The sequence below is a fragment of the Zootoca vivipara genome, chromosome 6, assembly GCF_965207765.1.
Source record: "Zootoca vivipara chromosome 6, rZooViv2.hap1.1, whole genome shotgun sequence".
In the NCBI taxonomy this organism is placed as follows: Eukaryota; Metazoa; Chordata; class Lepidosauria; order Squamata; family Lacertidae; genus Zootoca; species Zootoca vivipara.
The window spans coordinates 69291712-69309998 of NC_142589.1; the positions used below are offsets into that span (position 1 = coordinate 69291712).

General features: G+C 45.3%; 1 protein-coding gene and 1 long non-coding RNA gene across 2 annotated transcripts in view; one reads left to right on the plus strand and one right to left on the minus strand.

Annotated features, from left to right (window-relative positions):
• LOC148685399 (uncharacterized) overlaps nt 1-18287 on the plus strand; it is a 27789-nt gene continuing 9502 nt past the window's right edge. Inside the window, exon 1 of the long non-coding RNA XR_015950344.1 lies at nt 1-172. This is a non-coding gene — a long non-coding RNA (uncharacterized LOC148685399). The remainder of the gene's footprint in view (nt 173-18287) is intronic.
• LOC118086737 (alpha-tectorin-like) lies at nt 3710-10330 on the minus strand. Its single transcript, XM_035118729.3, has 6 exons — nt 10294-10330; nt 9981-10025; nt 9088-9218; nt 7192-7473; nt 5700-5837; nt 3710-4024 (listed from the first exon to the last, which is right to left on the minus strand). The coding sequence occupies exons 1-6, from the start codon at nt 10328-10330 to the stop codon at nt 3710-3712; spliced, it is 948 nt and encodes a 315-aa protein (XP_034974620.3).

Genomic DNA, 18287 nt, shown 5'->3' on the forward strand with positions numbered 1-18287 from the left:
TCACTCTTCCTACGGTGCCATTGTTCTCACCCAGCTGTGTGGCCTCAGCATATGTCAGGTCCCATTATTCTGCCACTGCATTATACTGCCGCTTCCATGAAAGAAAGAAAAGAGACTCATTAATCATCCAAAGCTGGGAGATGGAGTGACCTCCACATCCATCCTGGGCCAGGTGAGTGGCCTTAGTGGTGGGAAGCTCTTCTCTAGGCACCATCTGATTGGGGAGAAAAAGCAATTAAGTGCATGGGCGTACCCAGCATGGGGCAGGAGGGGGCAGCTGCCCTTCCCTAGAGAAGAAAAAACGGGGGGGGAGCTCCTGCGCAGCAAAAAAAACAGCCGGCAGTGGAGAGCGAAGTTGCAGTGTTCATCCTCAGTGTGGACCATTCCCTGGGACAGGGAAGGATTGCTGGGTCACCTCTGTTGGTTTTTGCATCGTAAAGGTTCCCTCTAAGTCCCTTTCTAGCCAGCAGCTAAATCACTCTAATCCTAGTTACATTGTTTTGCTTTTGTTATTGTTGCTTGATTATTTTACTCTCATAGCTGCTAGTTTATGCTCGCATTGCATAAAGAGTAAATAATGCTCTATAATAATCAGTAGTAGTAGTAATAATAATAATAATAAATATTTAATATAGAAAATAAATAAATAAAATTCTATCAATAATAAATTATATTCTTCAAATCTCCAGTAAATTGTCGGGATTACTAAATGACCTTTGGCCTAATTACTTAACCTAATCTTAGAGCTGTACCACAGTAAAGATAGCCTGCTTTGCATGCAGAAGGTCCCTGGCATCTCTAGGTAGGATTGGGAATCTTCTTTATGAAACTTGTAGGTTCAATCCCCATATGGGAGAGCCACATATTATTGCATTACAGGGGGTTGGACTAGATGACCACTAGGACCCCCTCAATCTCTGAAGTACTTTTCTGGGCAGAATAGTAGTGCTATTAACACCAAGGTTGCAGGTTCTATCCCCATATGAGAAAGCTGCATATTATTGTGTTACAGGGGGTTGGACTAGATGACCCCCAGGGTCCCATCAAAACTTTGAGGTACTATTCCTGGGTTGACAGGATAATAGTGCTGATAACCCCTATGATGCAGGTTCAATCCCCATGTGGGCAAGCTGCATATTATTGGTTGGCAGGATAGTAGTGCTGATAAAGCCAAATTTTTGCAGGCCAAAACCCCATATGGGATAGGTGCATGTTCTTGCATTACAGGGGGTGGGACTAGATGACCACCAGGAGCAGATGTAGCTTGGGGGTCGCTTAACACCATAATCTTCAACATTTTCTGAGGGAAAGAGGGGCACCCTACCATACTCTCCTCCGGTGAGAGTACTCCTTAATTTTCCTACATCTTTAAAAGATGTGGTTATTGAATTCAGTTTTGTTCCCGGTGAAGAGTTTGTGTAGCAAAGTAGTCTGCTTTAACCAGTGTACATGGTGGCAGGACTGTATATGCATTACTATACCACACAACTGCCGGTTTGTTTAGTCCAGGTACATAAAAAGGCCGCACCAAACAAACCTCAATATTTTCTTCAAACCAAAGAAAAAGGATACTAGTATAAGACATGTAATTAGAATAGAAATTTTAAAAAATTCAAGCAAATAATTGTAATAACTACCGTATAACTACCGTAATAAAACACTGCTATAATTATATATAATAAAATTTTTGTTTCATTCACCTTTTCCATGCTGAAATGTCACAACCTGGATGAACATGGCTTGCCCCCCCCCCTAGATTTGTTCCTGGGTACGCCCATGATTAAGTGGATTTGGGGAGAGCAATTAGGTGCTCTTGGGGGCCTGCTGCAGGCAGGAACCCAAACCAGGTACAGTACTTAGGAGGAGTATTGGTCCAAGAGATTGATTGGTTTAAGTGGTGGAGTTAGGGAACTTGAGAGTCTGGACTTAATGGTCTTACAGGGAACCCTCTCTAGATGATAATGGGTTTGAAAGGCAGATGAGCAATTTTTTAGTCCTTTTACTGGACTTTCGGCTCACTGGCATCCTCTTCAAGCTCTGGGGAGCATAGCTGCAAAGTTCTCTCTTTTTAAAATGGAAATTCCTTTATGCTGAATAGGCTTCCTCGCAAGAAAAGGGAAAACTTGGCAGCTATGCTGGGGAGGGTCTCCTCACGAGCCGCAATGACTTTCCAGTTTCTTCCTGCCATTTCAGGTGGGGGGGGATGTCTGTCTAGTGGCTTGGAAGTATCTAAATGAGACAGTGTGACTTCTTATTGTCTTGGAAGGTGTTTAGTAGGGCCAGTTCTTGGGTGACTTCTAATACTTGCTTAGTTATTTTGCATATTTCTTGCATAATTGATGTCCAGAAGAGTTGAATTTTGGGACATTCCTGCCACATGGGGAGTTATGTGCCTGTGGAGGTACATCCTCCCCATAATTTTGGTGAGGTTCCTGGGCCTATTAGTGTTAGTTTCCATGGTGCTAGGTACCACCTGTAAGTGAGTTTCAGAGTGAGTTCTTTTCTTTTCGCTGATATGGATTTAAAGGGAGGTTTAGACCACATTCTGGTCCATTGGGTGGGGTTAATATCATAGCCTATGTCGTCTGCCCATTGTCTTTTTTTTTTTAAGACACTGTGACTTCTGAGAAATGTTTTAAGAGGTGGCACCTGTTAATAGGAAATGGTTCATATTGCTCAGTGGCAGAGCAGGTTCAGTTCTCAGCAGTTCCACAGAGGACTGGGAGAGACCCTTGTCAGAAACTATAGAGAACTCCTGCCAGGCAGTGCAAGTGATGCTGAACTAGGTGGACCCAAGGTTTGATGTATAATCCAGCTTCCTATGTTACTAATTTAGAAATTAATCTCCCCACACCCTTATATATGCAGTCATTCTCTCCCTGTGTGTGTGTGTGTGTGTGTGTGTGTGTGTGTGTGTGTGTGTGTGTGTGATTACACACAGATTCCCCCCCCCCCCGCTCTTGAGATACATAGCACAACTACAATGCTAGAGGAGCTTAATATTTTATTGCTACACTACAATTAAGCTGCAGCTGCAGAAGGCCTCTAGTGGTCAACAGGGGGATGGATAGTGATCTACAGTACATCCTGGCTGTCACTCTCTTCTGACGGCAACAGCAAATGTCTTCTGTGACGAAAGTGGCTTATCTGGAGTGGGGGAAAGAGGCAAGATGTTTGTTTTTACTGAAAAGAAAATCAAGTCATTTTAAGGCCCGCCCCACAATCCCAGCTTGAGTTTGTCCCCTACTTTGTCCATTCATACTGCAATAAATTGCAAGCTCAGGACAAACAGTGTGCAGTGTGCAGGGGGATATCACTTCGGACTTGCAACAAAGTATTTCTTTCAAGGTTATCTACTGAAAGTGTTTGCATTTAGCAGTCGCTGAAAACAATACAGTCTACTCTGCAAACATCTACTTTGTGTATGAGTTAGCTGGATCTCACCCAGTGTCTCTGTAAAATAACATATGGAAGTGACTTCCCTATAGTATTGAAATGGTAAGGAGGACCACATTCAAGGTGAGATTTTGCAAAAGCTTGAAAATAATGTGAAATGATTCTGCAGTATCTCCTGGGGGGGAAAGATGCAGGAAGGGCGTGTAGCTGAGGGCATGGTCTCTGGTTCCATACAATGCCCTGTGAAGCTTTTTCCTGTTGATTTCCAGGAAAAGCCAGCTAGTTCCAACCCTTCAGGCCTTGGCTTTCATACTTACCATTCACAGTGATCACTTTCCTCCTCATCCCTGTCCACATGTGACTGTTCTTCAGGAACCTCCTGGGTGTCCTCATGGTTCAGGTGTCCTGCTTCTTGCTCAGGGAGGTCTTCTTCTTTCTGGGGGACTTCTGGCTCTTCTTTCTTAGGCTTAAGCTCTTCAGGGTCTCCAGGCGATATGAAATTGTCCACCTGGAACACCCAGCGTCCTGGCACATGCACATTGCTAGTTTTTGTAATGTTGATGACTTGAGGAGTGCGGGAGCTAGGGATGTTGTAGTAGTTCTTGTCATCGCCGCTGTTGAAGCCGGCCTGAAATAACCACAATACCAGCTTTGATACATGCACAGCAGTCAAATGCTGCTTTGTGGCAAGAAGCAACAATACTCTGGACTTCCAGGGAATCTTCCCATGGTCTCTCCCTCTCAGGGAAGGAATCCAAGTACCTGCAGGATGGACAGGGTTCCTGAACTACTGTAGGAGCTATCAACAAAGTGGTTGCTCTGCTAGAGAGTTCCACTAAGGTGGGCTCCCTCAAGGAAAGTTGCTTTTTGCTGCAGAACTACTTAAAGCAGGGATGAGGAACCTGTGGCTCGCCAGCTGTTGTTGGGCTCCAACTCTCACCCCAGGCAGCATGATGGGCTTTGTAGTCCAACAATATCTGGGCAGCCACAGGTTGCCTATCCCTGACTTAAACTCTCCTTTGGTTCCAATACTCAGGTCTGGGAAACTTGGACCAAGCTGGCTGTGGTGGGAATTGTAGTTCAGCAACATCTGAAGGGCCAAAGATTCACCAATCCTGCAATATCCAAGTTCCTCGCTTGTCAGATATTTGGCCCAGCACTGTTTCCATGCACATAGTGAGATATCCTGGGCAATCATTTGCTGCTTTGCCACACCTGGTCAGAAATATCCCTTAGCAAGATGGAAGGAAGAGACAACCCCGACCAGAAAAGAATGGCAAACCAAGTTGGCGGACTATGCCGAAAAGGCAAAATTAACTGGGAAGTTCAGGAACCAAGAAGACAAGAACTTTTTAAAAAATGGGAAAAGTTTATAATTTATATACAAGATCATTGTAAGCAGGTTAAAACATTGGCCAGATTTTAAACACACTTGTAATGTAATAGAATGTACGGATATTTTAGAAATGGAAAAAAGTGGAGAAGTATTGATATGCAGTGGAAAATAGGATCAACAGGACCCATGGAAGGGATGGGGAGAAGTCAGGAGATTCAGAGTAATCTCAATATTTGGATTCGGAATTGATTTTGTTGTATGTTTATATTCTTGAAAATAAAGTATAATTTTATTTCAAAAAAGAAGAAGAAAAATATCCCTTAGCAAAACTCATGCTAGGATTGCTGGTTTGCACCCAGGTGGCTTTGGCTTGGTTTCTGCAATGAGAACAGTAAAATATTTTTACTGGGAGACCCCCATGGCTCAACTTGCAGAAGGTCCTTGGCATCCCAAGTTGGAAAGGACAAGTAGCAGCAGAGGTGGATTTGGGGGAGTGTGGCTACAGTGGGAGCAAAGACTTTGGGTGCCACATGATTTAGCAATGATTTAGAATGGAGCACTATTTTGGCATCACAGGGCTGAAATTTGAGACCCCAAGATCCACCGCTGCTAGCAGCTGTCAGTGTGGAAGATCTGTCCCTGAAAGCCTGGGCAGGGCTGCAGCTCAGTGGTAGAGCTTTGCAAACAGATAGTCCCAGGTTCAACCTCCAGGTAAGGCTGAAACCCTGGAGGACCACTGTTAGAGCAGACAACAGTGGGCTCAATGGGCTAATAGCCTGACTCAGTGTCAGCCATTGCCTGTTAGAGGAGACCATTGTAGACCAGACCAACGAAATAAGTGAGCTAGCTGTGTTCCCGGATTTGAAGGGGAAAGCATTTCATTCACTCTGGCACCATAAGGGACTCTGAGCAGCTCTTTTGAGAAAACTGCCTGGAACCAAATTCTCAGCTCACAGTGTGGGCCTACCTGTGCTGGGATTCCTCCTAAGCCCGTTCTGGGATTTCCCTGACTTGCTGCCCCTGTAGTCCATTGGATGTCTGCATAGTTGAGCATCATAAAGGCAACATGGCCATCAGTACATAAGATAGCCTGGAAGGTGTTTACCTGGAGCAAAAACAAGCAGAAAGAGTGACGTCGAGAAGACACGCAATGAATTTCATTAAATTTTCCTTGGCCTATGTCTTTTCCTCTTTGCTGTAGCTGTTGGCTGGCTATGCTCTTCCATGTTAATTTGGCTTCTTGGTGCTACAGCTGCATTTAAGAAAGGGATGCATGTTTGACAAAGTTGGGAGTTGCTTATGATGGGCAAAATATCTATAGAAATTAGGGTTGCTTTGCACCTTAATTTCAAGGGTAACTTCCTGGGGGAATGGTTCCTATTTCTGTTAACCCTAAAAGGCCTACTCAACTCTTAATTTTGGACTCCGGCTTCTTTCATCCCCAACCATAATGGGTGGATGGGAATAGTAGGCCACGACATCCAGAGGGCATCATGTTGGGGAAGGCCGATGGATAGCTGTGGGTATTTTGTGTGCTATACGTTTAGTGACTCTGATTTCTGGTGACTGTGAAAAGTGAGTATGCAAGTAAAAAATTGGTGGTTATGTTTGAAACAAGTACTCCAGATGAGGCTTGCACAGTAGTGAGCTCTGGAGTCCAAGGCATCTCTCCTAGCCAGCCTTCAGCTGATGGATCCCAGTCTTTCTTCTCCCCTCTTCTTCTTCCCAGAATACTTTGCTAAAAGACTCCCTTTGCCTGTCACCTCACACCCACTTACCATGGCACCCCAGGCCAAAGGATTCCTCTTGTTCTTTCATCCATGTCAGAGGTTCTTGCGACTACTCTAGTGTAACGACGCTCCGCATGCTTGTCTTTAAACAGTTTTTATTAGTGTAGTCTATTTACAGTGAGACTGGTGTGTAAAACATGTCTGCTCAGTCCGATGCAGAATCTGGCACCCTTGACTTCCTCCAACATAAGAGTATTGGGACAGCAAACCTCCTTCCCCTTCTTCTCCTGCGTAATTCCGGAACCGGAGGAAAGGGTCTACGCTCCATGTTTTCCTTCTCCCCCCTTTCCCCCCTCTCTCTTCCTCCCTCCTGTGTAGCAGGGGCTCTCCCATGCTGCCAGAGTCCTGGCCCTCTCTCCCCACTTCCTGACTGGTCTCCTCAGCGTCCTCGCTGCCATCGCTGCTTGGGGAGGAGCTGCTTCTGATGAGAGGGGGAGGTTCTCTATACTCTCTTCTCCTTACAATCCATATCCCAATTAATCAAAATCTTACCATTTATTAATTCCTAGGGTTTAGGAGGTCCCCCCTCCCCAATCTATAATAACACTCAACTCAGCTAGAGACCCAAATGTGAGAAACACTGCTATGTGGTAATCTAGTACAGAGACCTCCAATGCCTGTATCAGAGCATATTAGGCTCTTATCTATGGTATATGCAGAATGACTTACCTTCCTGGACAAAGATCCGAAATAGGCTACACGGTCCCATGTGGCAATGAAGAGCCAGGTGGCCTTGAAACGGATTTCAGGGAAGTAGTTATTAATGTCCCGGGTGACATTTCTCAGCAGCTCTGGTTTCTGCGTCTGCCGGTAATAGACTTGGCCACCTAGCATAATGTTGGCATCCGCCCAGTAAGGGGCAACAAAGGCCTTTCCATCTACCATGGGGATGGCTTTCGGGGTGTACTCTGGGACAGGGACGGAAAAGGAAACCACCCCATTGTTGTTGACCTGTGAAGAGGCAGAGAGCAGCAACGTAAGCAGAAACAGAAAAAGTGCCCCCAAGCAAACCATCCCGAGGGCTATTTCCTTCTCCCTTCACTGCTAAGAATTTTCAGTTTCTGATCTGAATCCTCCGGGTATTGGCTCTTAGACTCTGGGAGCAGCACAGCATAACAGGCAAAGGGGGTCAATACAATGACTCGGAAGTGAGACTGTGCTGTTGGCCCTACCCCTTGGGTCATGTGCTCAGGCTAGCTGCAGTCCTGATGACGTTCTGAATGCACATATCTGAACGAGAGTCCCTATTCAGCAGCTGGTTCATGCATCATCATCATCATTAATTATTTATTATCATCATCCTTCATCTGAGGATCACAGAGCGGTTTACAATATAAAAACACAAAAATAAATGCCATAGTAACAAACCAAAGCAATAACTCCCACATACGTAATTTAAAAGGCCATAGATCAATTAGCCAAAGGCCTGGGAGAAGTGGAACATTTTTGCCTGGCACCAAAAGATATCTAATGAAGGTGCCAGGTGAGCCTCCCTGCATTGTTGCCCCTTGGCTAGGCAATTGGATCACCGAGAGTCGCTATGGAAACAACTGATGGTTGTTTTCAGTCGTCATCCCCCCCCCATCTTTCTGAGAACCTCCGTCAGTGATGGGCATCGTCCTGCATCATTTATCTATTTGTACACTATTTATAGCCTGCCCTTTGTCAAAAGACCTCAGGGAAGATCCCTTGTCCATGGGAACTCTGTCTACCAGCAGGGGCATACCTAGGTTCCCTTGCACCCCTGGTAAGGAGATGTTGGCCACCCAAAGCAGTGAAGGAGTGGCCTGAGAGGTGGTCAGGCATGTGGGCCAGAGTGGAGAGACTCATTTTCGCACCACACCCCCTTGGGCCTGCAACCCTTGGCAGGGGCCAACCTTACCAACCCCTAGGTACACCCCTGTCAAAGCAATGATTCTTCAACATCAACTTTGTTGCACTGGTCATGTTGTGCGGATGCCTGATTATCAACTTTCAAAGCAACTACTCTATTCCGAACTTAAAAATGGAAAACGTAATGCTGGTGGTCAACAAAAGAGGTTTAAAGACTGTCTCAAGGCAAATCTTTAAAAATGTAGTATAAACACCGCCAACTGGGAAACACTGGTCTGCGAGCGCTCCAGTTGGAGAACAGCCTTATTGAAGACAATCTTACTCAGCTATGAGTGATTGCCAAAGAAGAAGACACCCCTGTGTATCGTTTTAGCATTCCCTGACAGCCAGGGCTTATCTACACTAACCTTTCCTCCAGGCTTTAAAGCTCTAAGTGCTCTTTTTATTTTTGCTCCAGACCAGAACTTTCCCCGTGAAAACCCACCCTTTAAACGCTCTGAAACGGAGCGTCAAAGCGTTGGTTTCTGCCTGGGAGGAGCGGGGCAAAAGATAATTGTGGATAAGCCTCTAGTCACAGTATTGGCTATCTGTTTTTCCGACTACAAGAAGATGGAAGTTTGTAGGGTAATGGGCATCCTGGGAGCTGAAGACTCGAGGTTGAAGTGGGAGAGTGGTCACGTTCCCCTTTCCTGTGATTCATTCTTGCTTTGTGCCAAAAGGGATCATACGTACGTAAACGCTGTCATAAGTCTTGTCGTAGAAGGTGAAAGGTACTGAAATGGGAATCTTAGGGGACGTCCCGTCATCTGCCTTGGGGTTCTTCATATCTCCTGCAGCTTCCCCATAGGGATACAGGAGGTGCTCTGGACAGAAAGCAGAGAGAACACTTTGATGCCTCAAACCTGACACAAACTTATGAAAATTGGGGAGTGGTGCTGTTGTGTGGCATAATAGAGCTTCCTCACAAGGAAGGAAACTGTTCTCTATGTTCTCACAGCTACCAGATTCTGGAAGGAAGATTTGCACAATAGTGGCTGCCAAAATACTCTGCTTAAAGGTTTTTGCTAGGCGAACCTCCATCTTGGCCAGAACATGCTGTACACCACCATTACTCTCAGCAGTTATTTTATGCAGACCCTCCAAGTGTCCCTATTTTCCACTGACAGTCCTGGATTTACAGAAGCCATCCCAGTTTCTGATTTGATCCCAGAATGTCCCACTTTTCCTTAGGACGTCCCTATTTTCATCAGATAAATGTTGAAGGGTATGGAGGTATGCCCTTAGGCAAGGAGAAGAATGACTATACCACCTTTAGAAGACATCTGAAGGCAGCCCGGTATAGGGAAGGGTTTTTTAAATGTTTTATTGTGTTTTTACATATGTTGGAACCTGCTCAGAGTGGCTGGATAAACCCAGTTGTAAGAGGAGGGTATAAATAATAGAACTATGATGATGGTTCATATGGAATATAATGTCTCTATTTTCATCGGAGAAATATTGGAGGGTATGTAGAAGACTTCAGTCAGCCCATCATGATCTAAATCAGTGTTAAATAACTCAGGTTCCTAGAAATACTTTTTCTTTGGAGAAAGCCCCATCGACACCACATGAGGGTCAGACTTTACCATTGGTTTCTTTAGTTTCATGCTCCACAGAAGTCGAAGCTGAACCTATAACAGAGAAAGGAAAGACAATGGTGAGTCTTCAGGGGAAGAGTGCTGTCTCTTCTGGGATCTAGGAAGCTTTCTGGGTTTGTGGATTCCCCTGGGGGATCTCACCACATCTATCTGTCAATTTAGCAGCTCCCCGTTTTGTGGGCCTTCCCCACTTCTCTGCACTTTTTACTGTTTTTTTTTACTTGTTTTTTACTTGTTTATGCCTCTTTCTCCAAATACCAGCTTCTGGTGAGACTCACATTGCTGCCTCAGTTCAACTTACCTAGCAGAAGTAGCAGGAAGGCAAATGAAGTCTTCATATTGGCTTCTCCCTTCCCAAGCAGCAGCATATGTCAAGCAACATTCCAGGAATTGAGGAGAAAGAAGGAGAGGGCAGATAAAATTGAATTAAGACATAAATGCAGGAGGGAAAGATGCTTTTCCCAGTTGTGTGTATGTCCTCCCCCCCCCCACTCACCCACATTCCATTAAAGCAGAGGTGGGGGATCTGTGATCCTCCAAGTGTTGTTGGACTCCAGTTCCCATCAGCTCCAACCAGTATGGCCAATGGTCAGGAATAAGAGTTATAATCCGCAAACAGCTGGACCGCGGAGCCACAGGTTCCCCCTTCCTGCATTAAGAACTCCTAACAATGGATCATACTTTTTGGATCTGAGACCTGCCTGTCAGTTCCACTCTTCCCCATTGCCTATGTGAAACTGGCCAAAAGTTGGAACAGGAAAAATCTAGCGCTCCTCTGAATTTTCGTCACTTGATGTGGAATATTCTCCAGACGATCTCTGACCGTGTAGCTCTAGGCATGTTTACTTGGGTGTAAGCACCAGGTAAGTGGACAGGATTACAGCCTAAGTGTCTTTACATATCTGCCTAAGTTACTTGATGTGGATATCTGGATTTGACACCCTGTGATATTTTGTTTCAGCATTTGATGTTTGACTAAAGAGGTTTGATTTCAGAATCTGATCTTTGCCTGTATCTGATAGCTGATGCACAATTCTATTTATTTATTTAACTATCTAAGCACTTTGTATATCCCAACAATTTACCGTAGAGTTTGAATTCTGAAGCAAAGGATGTGGCGGGGGGGGGGCACGCATTTTCAGAAATCAAAGCAATAGAATTGGAAGGTTTGGTGCGTTTTCAAGCATTTCTGCCTTAGGAAAACGGAAGATATCATGAGGAGGTCCTGAGCGGCATTTAACTCTTGCATTGCAAACCTCCCAACAACTATCAAAAGTGCACAAGGTGTCATACATGGACTCATTCTGTGAATGCAGTAGCCCAATATACAGTGGTACCTCAATTTAAGAACAGTCCTGTTTACGAATGATTTGGTTTACGAACTCGGCAAAACCAGAAGTAGTGTTCCGGTTTGCAAACTTTAACCTCGGTCTAAAATGGAAGCCAAACAGTGGAAGGGCACCGGCGGCGGGAGGCCTCATTAGGGAAAGCGCGCCTCAGTTTAAGAGCGGTTTCAGTTTAAGAACAGACTTCAGGAACGGATTAAGTTCTTAAACCAAGGTACAGTGGAACCTCGGTTTACACCTACCTCTGTTTATGAACGCCTCCGTTTATGAACGCCGTGGACCCAGAAGAGTTTACATCCGGGTTCCACAGCGTTGGATGCGCAGATCACTTCTGCGCAGCTCATGTATGCGCAGAAGTGATCTGTGCAGCACGTGCGCATAAGCGCTCTATTAGCGTTTTGCACACGCGCAGAAGCGTGCCTTCGGGGAGCGAATGCCTCCGTTTACGAACACCTCCGTGGAACGGATTGCATTTGTAAACCGAGGTTCCACTGTACCACTATATTGGAGGGTGGGTGGGTGTTCCATTGGAAGCACACGTGGGGGGGTCACAGTGTTGTGCCACCCCACCAAAGATGTGCTCACTGCCCATCCCACCTACCCCTCTCCCCATCAGCCACATTTAGGAGCCTCTGTGGTGATTTGGTCATTTTAGACTCTGGACTTTATGGTCTTACAGGCATCGCCATCTTAAGATGACAACATTTATCATTTCACTGCCTTCGAAATGTAGTAAGCCAGCTCTCCTTTGCTTGGGGACCTTCCTGCTCATTCTGATTGCTGGGTGGGGAATAGACCTCTGCCCCCAAAGTCCTGCCTTGATGGCATAACCGGCCAGTTTTTGTGCATGTTCTGATTGATGCAGCACGCTGGACAGTTTATTTCACAACATTTATATACGCCTTGGTTGCAATAAAACCTCAAAGTGGTTTACCAAAACAAACAAACAAACCAATGAAAAGAAAGTGAAGACAAATATTTTAAACCATCCAAAAATAATTAAAATCCAGGACAAAAATGCTTTAGCAGACACCAAAAAGAGTACAATGAAGGCACCTGTCTGACGTCAACAGTCAGAGAGTTAAAAAGTGTGGATGCCTCACTTGCACAGGAACGGAAAAAGTCGGGTCTCTCCCTCATGCTGAGAATCCCTAGGCATGTTCACAGTTTCACATGTATAGATGCTACACACACTGCCTCACATGCAAATGTTGGCTTGTGGGGCCAGCATGTATGTTGGCAGAGGCAGGTTGGGGGGGGGGGTAAGCCAGCTAATGCACTGTACTCACTATTGTCTGTCCTCACTATTACAACTTGCCCCTTCCCCTTAAACTTCATCGCTGAGCCAGCATTTGAACCCAAATCTCCGCAATCCAATATCAACATGCCACCCCCTGCAAGTGTCCCAGGGGAAAAAAACGGGACATCCTTTTTTTCGCGCAAGAGCACGGTGGCCATTTTGAGCACTGTGACCTCACACAGGTCATGTGACTTTTGTGTGACACACACGTCCTGGTTTGGGGACATGCCATTCACCGAGCTATTTCAGATGTGCTGATAACCTGGAAATGGCCCAGGAAGGCTGTGTCTCAATGCAAATAGCAATGAGGGAAGGGCGCTTTTTGTTGGTATCATGGCAGGGGGAGGAAAGGAGTAAAGCCTTTCGCCCTGGAGTAAAGCCTTTCGCCTCCCTCTCTCCCCCCGCCCTCCATCTCCATCCATTGCAGTCCCAGATGTTGCTAAGGCTCACCCATGCATCAAATGCATGCAAGTTAATTGCATTCAGTTTCATGTCTAGCTTGGCCCTATTATGTGTGTGCATATGTAAAAATACCCGTGTGTGTTCCTGCTCCTGATATCTTGAGGATGCAGAAATTTCCACTTGCCTTTTTGCCCCTACCTCACTTACCTTTCTGCTCCTTTCTTCCTCCACATCTGTTGTCGCCCAGGCTCAGGCATCCTTAAGGAGTCTCTTCTGGTTTTATATATACAGCCCTGCGATATTTCCACACCCAAGTTCCCCTGTAAAAATTGACCTGCCTCCTGGCTACTCTTCCCTTCCCTCTGACCTGGCCTGATGCCCCAGAGGGATTCCTAACTCAATGGCAAGATGGAAGCTTTCAATCCACTCTTAATCCATTGTGTATGTTTTAGGGGTGTGCGCAGGCCCTGAGATTTGACTTGTAGCTGAGTTTGTGCATTTTAAAATTACTGATCTGTTTTTCAGACACTCTACTTTTCCCACTTCGATCTTTAATTTGGGTTCTGACTTGTATCAAATGAAGCTCTGTGGTTCCCCTTTCACTGTAATGGGAAATCTAAAAACAGCTGTAACTCCCCCCCCCCTTTTTTATTAAAGGTTTTCTTGGTTTACAAAGATAGGTGCAATGTCTCTCATAACATTTTTACAAATCAGTTTTACATTTATGAGTCCCTTCAGAGTGGATTGAGCTTGCCAAATTGCAGTGGAATGGGTTCGGAAGCTTTTTGTAAATAAGAGAGATTCACTTTCCTCCATAAGTCCAAACCATGGGGGTTTCTTGCTCTTTCTTGCCTTTAATATAATTAAGAGGTAGCCAAGTGGTGTGCATTTTTGTCTTCATATTTTTTTTCAATTTTGGAACCTTCACACTGGCCATTCTGCACATGCTTCCTGTCTAGAACACAGCCTGTGAAGTAATGTGAGGTATATTTGCTTTTCTTAAAAAAAAGAGCACTATGGGATTTAAAACAAAACAACAACAACAACAACAACAACTTAAATCAAGCTTGTAACTATCAAAAAAATATATCCAGAGCTGTGCTTTTACCATAAACTAATGGGACCCAGATGGTGCTGTGGTTAAACCACTGAGCCTAGGGCTTGCTGATCAGAAGGTCGGCGGTTCGAATCCCTGTGACGGGGTGAGCTCCCGTTGCTTGGTCCCAGCTCCTGCCAACCTAGCAGTTCGAAAGCACGTCAAAGTGCAAGTAGATAAATAGGAACCGCTACAGCGGGAAGGTAAACGGCGTTTCCATGTGCTGCTCTGGTTCTCCAGAAGCAGCTTTGTCATGCTGGCCACATGACCTGGAAGCTATACGCCGGCTCCCTCGGCCAATAATGCGAGATGAGTGCGCAACCCCAGAGTCGGTCACGACTGGACCTAATGGTCAGGGGTCCCTTTACCTTTTACCTCTTCAGTTCTTTGCAAGAAAATTGTTGAACAGCCTCATCTTTTAAAGCTATTGAAACATTGTGATGTATAGGAAAACACACAGCCCCCAAATGGATCTTCTCAATTGTAGATATTCTCAATTTTGCACCCCCTCGGCTCAGCGCCCAGTGGGGGGTGATCTGCCCCCACACCCCTAAATTTGGTACTGGTGGGGGCCAAGAAACACAGTTGCCATGATGTGAGGGCACAAGCGAAGCTGTACTATAGACTAAGGTGCCCATGATTCACAGCCTGTTTCACAGGCTGATGTGTCTTCTAATGCACATGTAGGGGACGTGTGGCCCTCCAGATGTTGCTGAGCTACAACTCCCATCATCTCCAGCCACTGGCCATGCTAGCTGAGCTTGATGGGAGTTGGAGTCCACCAAAATATGAAAAGCTACCATTATTATCGACTACTCTGTCCTAAAACACCCAGCCTGACTGTGTGGTTTGAAAGAAGCACCTTCTTCAAGACCTCCCTTCAGGGCGCTTTATCCCAACTATGAAAATCAGTATTAGCTGTCCTCCACCCAGCGTCCTTCTGACAAGGAGATCTAAGGGCCCCAATCTAGCAGTCCCAATTAAGAAAGCAGAAAATGACTCATTGCTGAGAGGGCAAGGCGGATGTGGATTAGGCCTTGATCCTCTTGTTTGCTCCTTTATTGAGAGAGGGTCAACAAGGATTAGGTGAACTCTGCGACAGGATCATCCCACTTGGCTTGAACTCCCACATGTTTGCAAAAGGAGATATGGATTGGGGAACAGGATCTTGCCACACCCCTGGGAATTGGTGTAATGCTATTCCTTTTAATGGCTGTATTGCCCTCCGTCTCAGCAGTGAGCATCCACAACAACACAGAACAAGCAACAGGGCAAATGCACTAACTCTCAGTTGCCCAGCCTTGTAAATCCTGTCTATATAACTTCACCAGGAGGCAGCTGTATCTCTTAAAGCAGAGCTTTCCAAACTTTGCATGTTGGTGACACACTTTTTAAACATGCATCATTTCACGACACAGTAATTCAGTTTTGCTAGCACGTGAAGGAAGTAGATAGCCTTCGGCTATAGATAAGATCATCACATACCTAAACTGGTATGACTTCTGGCAGATTTCTGACACTGCGTTCCTCATTTCACACAGACATGTTAAAGAGTCTCCCTCTTGCTGCTGTCCACTTCCCTTGTCAACCTCTCTCTGGTACCGTGGTGTAGTGGGGGGGGGGCTGGGGTGTGTGGCCCTGGGTGCATTTTTTGCGAGGAGGCATGACCAGGTGTCCCACTAGCAGGCTCGCTCACCTGAGAAATATTATAGAGGGGATGGAATAGGACGTCCCTATTTTCACCCTATTTTTCCCATGGACTGCAAGAAGATCAAACCTATCCATTCTGAAGGAAATCAGCCCTGAGTGCTCCCTGGAAGGACAGATCGTGAAGCTGAGGCTCCAATACTTTGGCCACCTCATGAGAAGAGAAGAATCCTTGGAAAAGACCCTGATGTTGGGAAAGATGGAGGGCACTAGGAGAAGGGGACGACAGAGGACGAGATGGTTGGACAGTGTTCTCGAAGCTACGAACATGAGTTTGACCAAACTGCGGGAGGCAGTGCAAGACAGGAGTGCCTGGCGTGCTATGGTCCATGGGGTCACGAAGAGTCGGACACGACTAAACGACTAAACAACAACAACATTTTCACCATAGAAATGTTAGAGGGTATGAAAAGAGCATTTGGAAAACTGAAAGTTGGGTATCAAGGGGTTGCCTTGCTTCTGTGAATCCCACTTTCAGATGAAATAAGAACCCCTCGTCAGATTTTGACCTAGAGGTCACTGGCATGGTAAGGGCTCATCTGTGTCCATTCATGTTCTGCTTATTTGCCAGTGTTTCTCAGAAGATGAGAGCCAGAGTCTGGTCCAAACCCGATCTCCTTCCTGACTGCCAAAGGTCCTGCCGTTCAGGTCTTGCAATGCACTCACATTTTAAAGTTGTTTGCCCATCCCATGTGCATATCTACGGCTCAGTGAATCTGCCTGGAGCGGATTCATTTGCTGGTGCACTGATCCCTGTGTAACTATTAGCAGAGAATAGGACTTGGGTGGGGCAGGACAGCCCTAAGCCCTTGAAGAGCTGTCTGTTGGCATCTGCCTGGATTCAGTTGTAAGAAGAGGGTAGAGCTCTAGATTGTTGCACAACACTGCAAGCTCCAAGTGGCTGCAATTGTCTGAAAATGACAATCTTTGTTTTTTGAGATCCATTCCCCAGATCTGTTCGGTGGCTTTTATCATTCCAGATACCACCTTGGAAGGCAGCCAGGCCTCAAGTGGGAAAAGTAGGAGTAGGAGTTGTTTTAGGAGTCACAGAAGATGGTGGGCTGTCCTGTGTTGGAGACATTTATGCAGAAGCTGGGTGGCCATCAGCCCAGGGATACTGGAATTGCACCTGTACCACAAATCTTGAGTAGAGCAGGGGGTTAAAATAACAGAACCACAGAGCTGAAAGCGACCACAAAGGTAACCCCCTTTTACAGCACTACTATAGCCTGGAATAGGGACGTGGGTGGCGCTGTGGTCTAAACCACTGAGCCTCTTGGACTTGCCAATAAGGTCGTCAGCGGTTCGAATCCCCGCAACGGGGTAAGCTCCCGTTGCTCGGTCCCTGCTCCTGCCAACCTAGCAGTTCAAAAGCACGCCAAAAACTGCAAGAAGGTAAACGGCATTTCTATGCACTTCTCTGGCTTCGTTGTTCCGCTGCACCAGAAGCAGCTTAGTCATGCTGGCCACATGAAAGAAAACTGTCTGCGGACAAATACCGGCTCCCTTGGCCTATAAAGCAAGATGAATGCCGCAACCCCTGAGTCTGTGACTGGACTTAACTGTCAGGGGTCCTTTACCTTTACCTTTATAGCCTGGAATAGAGGTGGCCATTCAGTAGCTACTTAAGAATCTTGGGTGAAAAATCACCCACCACTCCCTGAGGCTGAACAGCTCATATAGATACCAAGTCTTTTAGCTGACGTCCTTGGGGTTGTAATTTGAACTCACTGGTATATTCAAGGAATGCTGACCCAAATAAAAGCTTTCTTTTGTTGGAATAAAAATGAAGGCACAAAATTATTGGGATGTGTGGCAGCATTATTAATAATCCATTCATAACTCCCCTCCAGTTCCTCCCCTGGTTCTTTTATAATATCTCATATTATACATGCCTATAATTTCTTTATCCTTAATTATTTCCAATTTTAAACATTCTCCTTAATATTACAATTGTTTTTAAAGACCTGCTATTGTATTAACTTCTTTACAATGCTTTTGTAAATATGCAATAAACATTTTCCATTCTTTTTTATATTTGTTGTCTTGATTTCTTAGTCTTCCACTTAATTTAGCCATTTCAGCATATTCCATTAATTTAAGTTGCCAATCTTCTTTAGTTGGGACTTGTTCTTCTTTCCAATGTTGAGCTATCAATATCTGGGCAGCTGTTGTTGCATACATAAACACATTTTTGTATTTCGGTATATCCACTCCAGTTATACCTATTAAGAAAGCTTCTGGCTTTTTAACAAAGGTGATTTTAAACATTTTTTTTCAATTCATCATGAATCATTTACCCAAAACCTTTTTATAACCTTACATTGCCACCACATATGGTAAAATGTACCTACTACTTCTTTACACTTCCAGCACTTATTATCTTTTGTCTTATGCATTTTGATCATTTAACCAGAGTTAGATACCATATGTACATAATTTTC

Coding starts and splice junctions, on each gene's coding strand:
- LOC118086737 (XM_035118729.3), bottom strand. CDS start 10,330: ATGAAGACTTCATTTGCCTTCCTGCTACTTCTGCTAG. Junction 9,219..9,980: donor TGAAACTAAAGAAACCAATG/GTAAAGTCTGAC, acceptor CTTTCTGTCCAG/AGCACCTCCTGTATCCCTAT. Junction 4,025..5,699: donor TAGGAGGAATCCCAGCACAG/GTAGGCCCACAC, acceptor TGGTTATTTCAG/GCCGGCTTCAACAGCGGCGA.